At 43.8% G+C, this 13,953-nt stretch overlaps 3 protein-coding genes across 4 annotated transcripts; all 3 read right to left on the reverse strand.

Annotated features, from left to right (window-relative positions):
- Window positions 1-1,408: 1,408 nt before the first annotated feature.
- Window positions 1,409-2,494, reverse strand: LOC127756983 (uncharacterized). Its single transcript, XM_052282370.1, has one exon. The coding sequence runs from the start codon at window positions 2,492-2,494 to the stop codon at window positions 1,409-1,411; it is 1,086 nt and encodes a 361-aa protein (XP_052138330.1).
- Window positions 2,495-6,013: 3,519 nt separating this feature from the next.
- Window positions 6,014-8,773, reverse strand: LOC127757919 (uncharacterized). Its single transcript, XM_052283510.1, has 3 exons — window positions 8,502-8,773; window positions 7,649-7,825; window positions 6,014-7,267 (listed from the first exon to the last, which is right to left on the reverse strand). Exons 2-3 carry the CDS (start codon window positions 7,821-7,823, stop codon window positions 6,189-6,191), a joined length of 1,254 nt encoding a protein of 417 aa, XP_052139470.1. The 5' UTR covers window positions 7,824-7,825; window positions 8,502-8,773; the 3' UTR covers window positions 6,014-6,188.
- Window positions 8,774-9,150: 377 nt separating this feature from the next.
- On the reverse strand, window positions 9,151-12,987 carry LOC127756904 (uncharacterized). 2 transcript variants are annotated; one of them, XM_052282288.1, is made up of 5 exons: window positions 12,734-12,987; window positions 12,364-12,476; window positions 11,525-11,626; window positions 10,691-10,798; window positions 9,151-10,591 (listed from the first exon to the last, which is right to left on the reverse strand). In XM_052282288.1, exons 4-5 carry the CDS (start codon window positions 10,794-10,796, stop codon window positions 9,705-9,707), a joined length of 993 nt encoding a protein of 330 aa, XP_052138248.1. In that variant the 5' UTR covers window positions 10,797-10,798; window positions 11,525-11,626; window positions 12,364-12,476; window positions 12,734-12,987; the 3' UTR covers window positions 9,151-9,704. The 2 variants fall into 2 exon arrangements, with proteins under 2 accessions (XP_052138248.1, XP_052138247.1); XM_052282287.1 differs by having other exon boundaries at window positions 9,151-10,798.
- Between the last annotated feature and the right edge of the window lie 966 nt (window positions 12,988-13,953).

The following is a 13,953-nucleotide window of genomic DNA, read 5'->3' on the forward strand; positions in this document are numbered from 1 at the left end:
CATTTGACAGGCAAACAGAAATATTTGATTCTAAGAGTGGTGGAAGAGGATGGAAAAGGCATTCCATTTTGATCTAATTTTCATCTTTCATTTAATTCTGTCAAATACAGTATTAGGATGATTACTGCATACAGGGTTGTTCCTTAAAAAAAAGACAAAAATATTTCTGACTTCAGTTCTGTTCTTCTCTTTCTAGAAGGTAGGATTACAACTTGAAATGAGCTTATCTCAACTAATTGAGTGCCTTGGTAACTAATGAAGTTTGACAAGAAAGCACCTAAGAGGAAAAGGGACCTACTGCAGAGACATTATCATGATAAGCATACAAAGTGCCCCCAAATTAAGCTCTCAGCACAAGTGCCTTTCAGAACCGACGTAGCAGAAAAATATGGCCAACTTTTTTTTTTTGAAAGAAGAAAATACGACCAGCTTTTAATGAGGCCAAAATCACATCATAATTACTGGATATTACTAATTGGTAAGTATATACATTACCAACTGCACAAATTGGACCTAAACTCCCAATTTGAAAGCATAGTACTAACTGTAGGTATAAGCAAAGCTACAAATGGATTCATTTCCATTTTCCGCAAGAAACGCCAAAGTGCAAAAGAACCAGAAATCTGCACCAATTTTAACTGGCACCGAATATATTTACCCAACAATCATTTCAAGATATATCAGCATATACAGAACATGAAAAGAAAATGCTAAGGAAAAGTGATTTTCAAAAACTGAACAAGACTGCTCCAGCATGCATCCGAGCAATACATTCAAATTCAGAACCATGGCCTTTCAACATCCAAACAAAGAGAAAAAAAGGAACATCACATTCATAGATCAATACATGACATGGAAACCATGGAGTCATCAAAGCTGTCTTAATCCAAGCAACAACCAAATTACACAAACATTAACTAGCATCATTTTGCGCAGGAACCGTGTCATTACTATATCACCATTTACAGAAACGGAGAAGTGTAAAGCCAAAGTAAAATGCATTAGAACTCCACATCATTAGTAGTAAAATGTTCATCACTTGCATCTAAGTGAACAACACAGCTTCACTATGGAAGCAAGTGTGCAAAGAATACAGGAACTATATGGACTTTGCTATTCATAAAAGGTATGTACATTTGTTGCTTACGAAACAAAAAGATAGTATGAGTATTATAGCCTGTAACTATATACCAGTAGACAAAAATCATGTCTTTCACCTCAGACCGATGAATATGAAGACCAATGAATCAAAAAACCATCATCAGTTAGACAAAACACAAAACGTAGGCGCACACTGAACCACCCTTCATGGCTGCAGTTCAGAATTCACCCTCAGGTTTCACTTCAAGAGTTTGATCAGAAACACTAGGCCTGCACCTCCTTTTTCACCGCAACAAGGACTCCACTACTACTCTTGTGCAGGACAGTGGCCTAAGCTGTCTGCTACATTTGAGTTTGTATCCTTATCTGAGCTTGTATCAGTGGGAATCAGGGAGTTGAGATCATCGGTAGAGCTAACACTGAGGATTGGTACCTCATGACCTGAACTGTCATTGCGAGGCAGCAGATTGAGACCAAGCTTCTCGTTTTGCATCCGCGTCACTGAAGATTCTCTCTGCTCAGGAATATTGATATCAATACCAACATTGACAGTCTCCGTCTCCTTATCTGAGTTTGTATCAGTGGAAACCAGGCCATCGGGATCATCCATAGAGCTGACACTAAGGGTTGGTACCTCGTGATCTGAACTGTTCTTGTGAGGCAGTAGATCAAGACCAAGCTCATTTTTTTGCATCTGCATCACAGAAGGATGTCCTTGGTCATGAATATTGGTATCAGCCTTCATGTTTTGCTGTTTCATCTCAACAAGGTCCCTGAGATCGGCAACGCTAAGATCAGGCTTCTTTTTTTGCTTTTGAATCACATCAGACTCATCAACACAATCGGTGACCCCTCGACAACCAACATTTGGGTTGAGATCATCCTCCTCCACCCCCGCAATGGCGCGCGCACCGACCCTCCTCTCATCACCTCCATAACATTCCACAGGAGATGAAGAACCCTTGTCAGAGCACATCGTCAGCACCTTATCTGGATTACTAGCAGCTGGTTCATCATCTACATTACCAGCACCTGGTTCACCATCAGAAAATGTCTCTTCTCCAGGATAGGCAGGTTGCTCCCTGAGAAGCAAGAGAGCCTCTAAAACATCAGTCTCTTCTTCGGGATCCCGATCCACTTTCGCTTCACTTGTTGTTGCACCATTGATGCCACCCTGAGCATAATCAGAAGCTGGGAATGTGGGAACTGTTCGCTTTTGCCTTGGTATATGAAATCCCAAAATATCCTTGCGAGCCTGAGCATCTCCTGAAGATTCTGTTTGCCGATGCACATCCGAAATGTACTTGCAGGTCAACTCATGATTTAGCAGATTACCTCTTCTCTTGAAGTTCTTGCCACAAAACTGGCATGGTGAGTCCCACTCAGAAGCCATTTCTGGATCACAGCAAGGTCGCATTGCAGTAAGCAAACACACATCATGGAGAAAGATAATTAAACAAGCAAGCCACTCTTTCGTCAAGCAATAACTTCAAAATGCGAACATTACCATGTGCTCAATTAAGAAAGACAAGAACTAGCATGTTTGCTCCAGAAACAAGAATAAAGAAATGGATCAGCAAGAACTCACAGAACCAAGACAAATTCTTGGCTGATGGCAAAAATATTCTTAACATCGACAGAATAACTGAAGAATTGAAACGCCACCACAGAATCATTTGTTAAAGGGTAGTATATCTAGGGGTATTTAGATATTTCCCGTCTCTCTCTTTGAGCGTAATCAAAGAGTTGATTCCCCAAATTCTCCAAATTGCAACATCATTAACTAACCAAGAGCTACAGAGTTTTAATCAGGAGTTCCTTTCGCTAATTGTTGCTTTATCTCAAGCATTCAGCCAAACGCGGAGACACCATTTGATCACAGAATCAAGAAAAGACAGGACATAGTCACATAGCCACTGCAATGTGGATTGAATTTACACGGAGCAGACTAGAGCTTCAGATCACAGGATGGGCACGGAATCCGTACCTCTGAATGCGTGAGGGTTTCACTTTCAGAACGCGGGAAGGCGATCAAATTCGTCAGGGAAGGCAAAATTCCTGCAGGCCCAACCGCTGAAACAATGAATGCAACCAATTCATTAGCATGAACTAATCGAATCAGGCAAACAAACCAAGAACTCAGAGACGAATCTCGCATCAGATTCTTGGCGGGAAGACCAAACCAAGAACTGGAACCGAACCACACCATGAACAGCAAAACCAAGAACTCAAAGAAACCTGAAGTCCTGAACCCACCTCAGATCGGTACACGTCCAGGTCGTCGTGGGGAGCGATTCCTTCACGAGCAGCGAGGAATCGAGCTTCTTGTTAATCCCCACCCGCCCCGCTCTCTCTTCTTCCGCTTTCTTGGAGGTCAGTCTCTCTCGGTGGACGCCGCGTGTAGACTGAACCGAGCGCGCGAGCGCGGGGGAGGGTGCTTTTTTTTTTTTCGAACGCGCAAAAGGATTGCACGTCAATATATTAGCAGGAAAAGAGTTTTTGTTACACAAAGCAATCAGCCAGACTGGCTTATGCCGGACTTGAAGCTAGGAACTACTACGACGGTTAAAAACGCAACTCCAAACAGCGGGAGGGGGCAGAGCCACGCTACACTCCCAAGAAATCCCAAAAAAGGTAACACCGGCTAAAGACCACAGCTGGCCCTCCGAGCGGATGGACTCCAGAACCACTGCGACCGAAGCGAGCGCAGAGTCGAAAATCCTGGAGTTTCGTTCCTTCCACAGCTGCCAAGAGACTAGGAGTATCAAGGAGTCGAAGCCGCTGCGGAGGTGCTCAGGTAAACATACCCTGGAGGATGACCACCAATCCTGGAGCCAGCTGCCACGAGGGGGAGAGAGGGCAGCCTAGCCAGGAGGGGACAACACGCGGAGCCAGACCTGCCGAGCGAACACGCAATTGATGAGGATGTGGTTTGCTGTCTCAAGCTCCTGAGCACAAAAGGGGCAAGCAGAGTGGCTATCGATACCACGCTTTTGGAGAAGATCGGCAGTCCAGCAGCGCTGCTGAAATGCAAACCAAAGGAAGAACTTGCATTTAGTAGGGCCCTTCGCGTGCCAGAGTAAGTCGGCACAGGCAAAAGAGTGCTGGCCAAGGAAGAACGCCTGATACGCCGATCGCGCTGAGTAGCACTGGTCACCCGTCCAACGCCAGATGAGGTGATCCTCAACACCCGGCGAGAGCTGGGTAGGAAGCACCACGTCCCAGACTAACAGGAACTGAGAGATGACCGGGACAGTGAGGGCGCCACGTATGTCACCAACCCAGCAGTTGTTCCGGGGGGGGGGGGGGGAGGGGAGGGTGCTCGTGCTCTTATAGGCCGCGGCATTCTACGAATCTGGACTCTTCCGCGTACTAGGTTCATCGCGCGGCGGCGCTGGCGAGCTGTGGAAGCGGGGGGTTTTTGGTTGCGGAGGTGGGAGAGGAAGAGAAGAAGAAGAGGGTTCTTGGTGGGCTACAGGATGACGACACGTGTCATGATCGGACGGCTGTGGTGTTGCGGAGAAGAACCTGTCAATGCCACTGGCCACTGCAGCCACATTATCATGAGAAGTTCACATAATGCAAGTGATCATAATTTGGTACTCCTTATGTTTCAGATTGTAAATCATTTTAACTTTGGTCAAAGTCAAACTACTTCAAATTTAACCAAATTTGTAGAGAAATGTAGCAACATTTTTCAACCCAAGACAAATATATTATGGAAATATATTCAATTATAGATTTAATGAAATTAATTTTGTGTTTTAAACATTACTATATTTATCTACAAACTTAGTTAAACTTGAAATAGTTTAACTTTGACCAAAGTCAAAATGATTTATAATCTGAAACTTAGAGAGTAATTCTTTATTATGGAATAACTTGACAAAAGCAGAAATACTTGGAGGAATCTATGCACGTCACAGGCTGAGCATGAGAGCATCAGTTTTTTTTTTCTGCTGAACTCTGAAAAAATGAGCATCGATTTCTTTCTGGATATGCCACTCCTTGCAAAAACTGTATTTGCAGTGTAAATTTGATTCTGACAGTGGTGGATGCAAAAAGGCAGTGTTGTTAATTAAAAGACACAATTACTGGACTGATTTCAGGTTGTATCAAAGCTTCATTTATGTTCTTGTCTTTCTTGAAGGTAGAATTTTCAACTTTAAATAAGCTTATAGTATGTATCAACAAGTTGAGAAGTGAACCTTGGCAAAACTAATGAAATCTGACAAGGCAGCAGTGACTCCATAAGGAGAAGAGAGCAACTGCAGATTGGCACCAAATTAAGTTCACAGAAACTGATCTCAGAAAAATGAATGACATTTTCTTAAAGAACAAAATGTGACTAACTTTTAATGAGGCCAAAATCACATCATACTTACCACTAACTGGTCAGAATATACAGTACCAACTGCACAAAATGGGAATAACCTCAAGTTGTGCACATGCTACTAACCGGTAAGTATAACTGTATAAGCAAGCACAACTGGCCACCAGGCTCAGTTTCACATCAAGCCATATTTCGCAAGAAACACCCAAGAGCAAAAGGGCCAGTGCACTACTGTCTGCACCAATTTAAGTAGCATTTATTTACCCAGAAATCATTTCAAGGTATATCAGCTATATATCATGGAACAGTACATTGCAGGAACTGAGCAAAACTGCTCTAGCACACACATCCAAGCCATGGCCTTTCAATATTAAAAAAAAAAACAGCAATAACACACTCATAGATCAGTATGGCATCACATCAAGGCTGCCATAATCTAGGCAACAACCAAATTACACAAACATTAACCAGAATCTTTTTACACAGCAATCATGTCGTTACTCATTAGTATATCCATATTTACTGAAACAGAGAAGTGTATGCATTAGAACATATTGTTAGTAGTAAAATGTTCATCCATTGCATGTAACTGAATAACACTGCTTCACTATCGAAGCAAGAGTGCAAAGAATACAGAAGTATGGACTTTGCCATTCAGAAGAGGTTTGTACACTTGTTGCTTCTGAAACAGAAAGTCGTATGAGTATCATAGCCTGTAACTATCTACCAGTAGACGAAAATCAAGTCTTTCATTTCAGACTAATGAATCTGAACTGTCATTGCGAGGCGGAAGATTGAAATCAAGCTTGTTTTTCGTCTGCATCGCAGAAGGATCACTGTGGTCAGGAATATTGGTATCAACACCACCATTGCTGGTGTTCGTCTCCTTATCTGAATTGGTATCAGTGGGAGCCAGAGTTTTGAGATCATCCATAGAGCTGGAACTGTCATTGCAAGGTGGTAGATTGAGACTGAGCTTCTTTTGCACCTGCCTCGCCGAAGGATCTTTGTGGTCAGGAATATTGATATCAACACCACCATTGTCAGTCTTCTTCTCCTTGATTGAGTTTGTACCAGTGGGAACACTACCATTGTCAGTTCTCTTCTCCTTGTCTGAATTTGCATCAGCGGGAGCACCACCATTATCAGTCTTCTTCTCCTTGTCTGAATTTGTATCAGCGGGAACCAGGGCATTGAGATCATCCATAGAGCTGAAACTGTCGTCGTGAGGCGGCAGATTGAGATCAAGCTTGATTTGCATCTGCATCCTAGAAGGATCTTTGTGGTCAGGAATATTGGTATCAGCAACACCAGTGATGGTATTTTTCTTCTTGTCTGAATTTGTACCAATTGTACTGAGATCATTGATAGAGCTGAAATTGTCGGCCTGTTCCTCCTGATCTGAACTGTCACTGTGAGGTTGCAGATTGAGATCAAGCTTCTTCTTTTGTTTCTGCATCACAGAAGGATCTTTGTTGTCAGGAATAGTGATATCAGGAGCATTGACAGCAGAATCCACTTTCACTTCACTTGTTGTTGGCTTCGGTGGAGTCTCTGGTGCATCACTGGTGCCACCCTGAGCATAATCAGAAGCTGGCTTCTTCAGATGTTGTTCTGGCAGCGGCTGATTTCTGGCTGTTCGCTTTTGCCTTGGTACATGAACATCCAAGCTGCCTATGCCACCCTGAGCATTGCCTGAAGGTTCTGTTTGCGAATGCACGTCGGGATTGTTCTTGCACTGCAGCTCATGCTTTGCACAAGAACTTCTACCCTCGAAGTCCTTGTGACAAAAACTGCACTGACAGTTCTCTTGAGGACCATCAGAAGCCATTTCTGGATCACAGCAAGTCGCAGTAAGTAAACACACATCATAGAGAATCAGAACTTAGCAAGCAAGCCACTATTTCAAGTAAATAGTTGCAAAATTCAAACACTAATACCATGTGATCAATTCTTGGCAAATGGCAAAAATTCTTGCCATCAACAGAACAATTGAAGAACTGAAACACCACTACAGAACCATGAACTAACAAATAACTGGAGAGTTTTGTCTTGGGGTGATTCCTCTTGCTAACTTCTGGTTTATTTCAAGCATTTAGGGAAATAAAGGGACACCATTTGATCACAAAACTAAGAATAGCCACTGCAATGTGAATTGAATTTACACAGTAAAGACTAGAGCTTCAGATCATAGGATGGGCACAGAATCTGCACCTGAATGCGTCGCTCTTGTAGCAGATGCTGGTATCGAACTTGCCGGCAAATTCTCTCGCGTAAGCGCATCCGGATTGTACTTGCAACGCTGCTGATGCTTCCTAAAACTTCTTGGCCTTAAGTAGGTGCCACAAAAATGGCATTGCACATCATCTTGAGGAACATCAGAAGCCATTTCTGGATCACAGCAAGGTCATATCGCAGTAAGTAAACATGCAGCATGGAGAAGGAACAAAGCAAGCCACTCTTTCAACTTTTAAGCAATAACTTACAAAACGTAAACATTACCACGTGATCAATTAAGGAAGACAAGAACTAATCAGATTTCTCAAGGTAACAATCAACAGGTTGCTCCAGAAACAAGAAAAAGAAGAAGAAGAAATGGATCAGCAAGAAGACTCAGAATTCTTGGCTGATGACAAAACAACTCAAGAACTGAAACACCATCATAGAATCGTTTACTAACCAAGAGCTAGAGAGTTTTTAATCATGAGGAATTCCTCTCGCTATTTGTTTTGCTTTATTTCGAGCATTTAGCCAAACACGGACACACCAAGATTCACAATGCGCAAAGAATTTACATAGTAAAACTAGAGCTTCAGATTGTAGGATGGGCACGGAACCTGCACCTGAAGGCTTCTAGCGAATGTGGGTAGCGAACTCGCGATCAAATTCGTGAGGGAAAGGCGAAAATCATGCAGGTTGAAACGCTGAAACAAACAACACAGGAAATGCACTCATCGAATCAGGCAAACGAAACCAAGAGCCCAAATTCTTGGTGGAAGACCAAATCAAGAACTGGAAAACCCGACCATGGACAGCAAACCAAGAACCCCAAGAACCTGAAACCCACCTCAGATTGTTCCAGGCCCGGGGTCCTAGCCTCCTAGGCCGCTAAGCAACGGTTCTTGGGGGGGCCAATTGACCAATGCCTTCACGGGCGGCGAGGAATCGAGCTTCCTAAACCCACCCCACCAATTCCGATTCTTGGAGCTCGATCTCTCGGTGGACGGCGCTTGTAAACTGACCGCCGCGCGTGCGAGCCGCGCGGGTGCTCTTATAGGGCGCCGCATCGTATGAACCTGGACTGTACCGCGTCCTAGGTTCATTCTGCGCGGCCGCGCCAGCGCCGCGGCGAGCTGTGGAGGTTTTGGTTGCGGAAGCGGAGAGAGGAGGGGAGAGAGAGACGCATCGGGGAAGAAGAGGGGGTTCGTGGTGAGGCGCAGGATGAGGACACGTGTCATGATCGGACGGCTGTGATGTTGTCAAGAAGAACTTGTCACATTACTATCATGAGAAAAAAAAAACATCATATACTGGTTTTGCTTGAAAAATTGAGACTGTAGTTTAATATTGACTGATTAGTAGAATATATATCAAAATTTAGAATTTAGTGTACAAATTAAAATCACCTCATTCTGACCACCATTTCTTTCAGCAGACAAGCATTTACAGAAACACAGAAGTGTAGAGCAAAGTAAAATTGATCTGCAGATCGTCAGTACAAAAGAAAATTTGAAAAGCTCCTATCACTCAAGTGAAGAGAACTACTCCTATCTCACTTCTCTTTTTCTTGAAAAAAAATGTCACTGTACTTTAATATTGACTGATCAGTGCATACAATGAGGATATCACCATTTAGTACAAAAATTCACCTCATTCTGACCAGCATTCCTTTCAAGAATCAAGGTACAGACATTTACAGAAAGCAAAGCAAAACTGATTTTACAGATTGTTGGTACAAAAAAAAAATGACAAGCTCGTCCATTGCATTGCATGCAACATGGAAATCAGCTTCACTGTTCAGTAACCAAGCTATCACTCAAGATCCTGGCCTTTGCTGTCCATGGAAGTTTGTCAGTCAAGAGAACTACTCCTATCAGTATTGTGAGCTTGTGACTATCTATCGGAAGACAACATGGGTTTTTTTTGCTTCCTGGCTGATGAACTACCTACAGTCTACAGACAGCTCAAGGAACTGTACCAGTTTCAGACAACACCCCAGATTTCACCAAAAGAACAGAGAGTTTCAGACCACATCGAGCACCGGATTGGTTCACTGAAGATTGCTCGTGACACACCACAGCTGAGGTTCAGGCTTCACACCCACAGAAATGCAGCAGTCTCCATCAGTGAGAGCTGGAAGTGTGACATCAAACAAGATGGGGTCCAATCTAAGCTTCAGCTTTTGCACTTTCATAAGAACAGAACCAGTGCGGTCAGCAACACCCCGTTGACGATTGCACTTCCGAACATAATGACGTCGCATGTGGCCTCCCAGTGCCTGCCCTGATCCAAATGACTTTCCGCAGGTATTGCAACGGTGGCTGTTGTCCTTCATAGCAGCAGCTGGAAGATCACCAAACTTCATCTCCTCATCTGAATTGTCGGTTCTTGGTTTCCTGAGAGCAGCATCTCTAACCAGCTCATGATCAAAATCATTCGGATCCATCTCCTCCTTGGGAACGATCAAACAGTTTTCCTTGTCACTTTGTCCATAGCAATCCTTGTAACCTGAGTTATTATCATTTATTGGCTCCTTGGAGCCAACAGATCGAACCGAACAACGATCCACGGCATTCATGTTAACCTCTGTCAGCACAATGGATCTCAAGCTACTGTCTTCTATATCTCCCAGATAGCAATCCTCATAAGCTGAAGTCTTGTCAAAGCACCCTGAAAGCAGTAGGAGAGCATCTGCAGCCTCTATCTCCTCCAAACTGAGTGCTGGTGTCTGCCTCTTTGATCGGAATGATCGCTTACGCTTCACTGAAGAAAACACCATTACATCTTGCACGCTATCAGCAATGCCCAGTGCTTCAATCAGCCCGGCAGCTTCTTCCTCAGCCTTGACCACCACCTTCTCCCCACCGTGCATCATCATGTGCTCCCTCAGCGATCCGGAGGTGGAGAACACCTTTGAGCACATCTGGCATTGTGTTTCTGGGGGCAAAAGCAAAAGATTATCATCACAGGAACTCAGCAGTGGCATGTGCAGATCAACAACAGTGGGCGGGCTTGACGTGCTCTTTGGCTGATTACCAACACTCCTGTGGCAGGACATGTGGCCTCCAAGAGCATTCCCTGAACGGAAGCTCTTGTCGCACTTGTTGCAACAATGCTTCCAAGGCTTTCCTCTTGGTGCCATATCTGTATCATTGGAAAGTTACACTAAGTTAGAACATAGCATAAGGAAGAAAACATGAATTCACCAATTGCTGCATCATACGCATTTTATTGTCAGATAATTTTAAAGCTTACTGAGTATGTACAATATGAATGTCAAAACAGAAATTTTCACCAAGATATATTTATATTAACAACACAAAACACAATATTAGTAAGAACTAGCATCACAGACGCATATAGTACTAGTGACAAAAGAAAAACTACATAACTGCTCTGCCATGGAAACAAACAATGTATCCAGAACCATGGCCTTCACCACTCAGGGGAAATCAATCGTCAGTTTTCTTTATAAAACCGCAGAATCACTATCTACTGTAAGCAAAATGGATACTGTATTTAACACCGTAAAACAAAGCAACAAGAACTCAGATATTGTTGCTTCCTTGAAGCACGTTTGCAACCACTAAGTTAGCATTTGAAGGAAAATTTCAGGAAGTACAATAATAACATACAGCAACGAGTCAACAACCTTACAACCAGTGAAGAAGTTATGGCTTCAGCCATATCTGGATGGCAAGAACACAGTGTGACACAAGATGAAGCAAGCATGAACTTAAACCACTAATTTCCTGCTCCTTTGAAGCATTTGCGTGAACACAGAGATGGCATTTCATCAGATAGTACAGGGACAACAGAAAGGGCCCTAATGGTTGCAACAGCAAGTGAGGTGAGCATGGCGTTCTTTACCTGGATGCTTCTTGCTTCTTGTCTCGACGATCCGTGTGGAGAAGAGGAAGCAGAATAGGTGGGGCACTCCGGGTTGCTCAGGGAAAGATGACGACTCAATCGCTGAAACAAGAATGCGTGAAGTGAATTAGCCCTCAAAGCAGGTGCAAGCGATCAAGAAAGCTCATTAAACTGCTCCAATTCTCAACCCAGAGGTAAAATTCAGAACCACATAGGATAAGTGACTGAACAAACTACAGAACTGCTCTGCCATGGAAGCAAACCAAGTAATGCATCAAGAACCATGGCCTTCACCACCAAGGGAAAAAAAAAAAGATCTGCAGCTTGCTGTATGGAAAAGCAGAATCACTTTCTACAGTGGCCAAACTGGATATTCTATGAACATTGTAAGATAAAGCAAACATGAACTCGGCTATTGTTTCTTCAGCTTGCTGTATATAAAACAAAGGCAGAATCACTATCTACAGTGGCAAAAAAAATTGGAAAAGCAAATATGAACTCAGCTAATGTTGCTTCTTTGAAGCATGTTTGCAATCACCAAGTTAGCAATTCAAGGAGTAGTTCAGGAAAGACAATAATAAACATAAAAAGCAACAAGTCAACAACAAGTGAAATGGCTATGGCTTGTGTTATAGTAGCTGGAATTCCAGAAAACTGCAAGGTCGGCAAGAACGTTTGTGAGACGCAAGATGAAGCACACATGAACTGAAACCACTAATTCCTGCTCCTTTGAAGCATTTGCGCGAACACACAGATGGCGTTCGATCAGATAGTCCAGGAACGACAGAAGGGGCCATAATGGTTGCAACAACAAGTGAAGTGAGTCTGGTGTTCTTTACCTGGGTGCTTCCTGATTCTTGTCTCGCCGATCCGCGTGGAGAAGATGGAAGCAGAACAGGCGGGGGGCGCGTGCGTCCGGATTGCTCAGGGGAAGACGACGACGACTCGATCGCTGAAACGACAACCAACAACTCGAATTAGCCCTCAAAGCAAGACGCGGATGATCCAAGAACACTCACCAAAACACTCAAATCCTCACTCGAGAGGAAGCAAAACTCAACCGAAACCGGAAGCAACACCGAGAAATTAGCCACGAACAGCACCAAACCAACCAACCAAGAACAGAGACGCGAACACCAAAGAACCAAAAACCGCATTGCCCGATCAAAAACCAAGAACCCCCCGCAATCCCCACCCCAAGAAACCCACCTCGATTCCCTCACAATATCCAGCTCCCGCGGAGGAATTAATCCGGAGGTGCCTCTCCTTCCCACCCTCTCTTGCTCCTCTCCTCTCCGCCGACGCCTACCGGTGGCCGTTTATCCTGCTTGCAACCGCAATCCTCGGAGAGAGAGAGAGCGTGCCCCGCGAGTGTACTTATAGGTCGGCGCGGCCTATGAATCTGGACGCGACACTGCGCCAGGTTCATCCTGCCTCGCTCGCCTCGCCTCGCCGGCCGCTGCTCGCCGCGCCGCTTGGGTGGAAGAGGAAGGAAGGCGAAGGCTTTGAGGGGGGAGGGGGGGGGGGGGGGGGAGTTGGTGGAAGGGTTTAGGCCGCTGGGATCGCGCCACGTGTCGTAATCGGACGGTGGGAATGGAACCGCCTCGCTCAACCGCAGTTCGGTTGACCTTGGTCAAAGAGAAACGGCAAAATAATGAAGTGAAAACTGAAAACCCAATAAAACTTTAGTGCTCCTGGTCAAACTTCGCCAATTTATATGTTTTCACTAGCATATGTAAGTAAATCACAGCACTGCAAACAAGCTGAGTAAATCATCACAATTAAATTATCAGCTGACAAACGAGTAATCATCTATGAACACTTTCTCGAGTTCTATCTTCATCATCAGAAGCTCGGAGATTGTAGCCAGCTTCTGAGAATCTGGAAAAACTGAGTTTTTCAATTTTTGGTTCTATTTCATTTTTTGGATTTTACGACTATATCTTCTCGGAATCTGGATAAAAAACTGAAATGTTTGAGGGAGCTTCTAATTCTGGGAGAAGCTGCAGCAGCTAGAAGCTCTCTCCAAACAGGTCCTTAGTCTCAACTCTCGTCGTTGTTCATCATATCAGCTTCAAATTTCAGATCTGCAATGCTCGTAGCAGTGACCAACATGTGGATACATGCCAACACACAATTCTCGATTCTAATCCACCACACAACTCAATTGTAATCACAACAATTCCAAAAAAATAAATGTAATGCCAGATAAAAAATTAGTATGCAATTGCAATTCTAAAATATAAGATTTAACATGCAATTACTTCCAGTAGACCATACAGTAATAGGGTAAGAGACTGCTAGATGCATATTATACCACATATGCTGGGTGAGAGACGAAACATGCAAACTTTGGCATAATTTGTTCCTAAAAAAGGATCAGCTGCAAACTAAAGCATAATTCTGTTCCTACAGCAGTATCATCCCAG

This window comes from Oryza glaberrima, chromosome 12 (genome assembly GCF_000147395.1).
Source record: "Oryza glaberrima chromosome 12, OglaRS2, whole genome shotgun sequence".
Lineage (NCBI taxonomy): Eukaryota > Viridiplantae > Streptophyta > Magnoliopsida > Poales > Poaceae > Oryza > Oryza glaberrima.

Bases quoted from the DNA above. Each gene is read 5' to 3' on its own strand.
- LOC127756983 (XM_052282370.1), bottom strand. From the start codon at position 2,494: ATGGCTTCTGAGTGGGACTCACCATGCCAGTTTTGTGGCAAGAACTTC.
- LOC127757919 (XM_052283510.1), bottom strand. From the start codon at position 7,823: ATGGCTTCTGATGTTCCTCAAGATGATGTGCAATGCCATTTTTGTGGC. The intron at 7,268-7,648 runs GTGCAGATTCTG...GCTGTGATCCAG, and splicing joins TACAAGAGCGACGCATTCAG to AAATGGCTTCTGATGGTCCT.
- LOC127756904 (XM_052282287.1), bottom strand. From the start codon at position 10,796: ATGGCACCAAGAGGAAAGCCTTGGAAGCATTGTTGCAACAAGTGCGAC.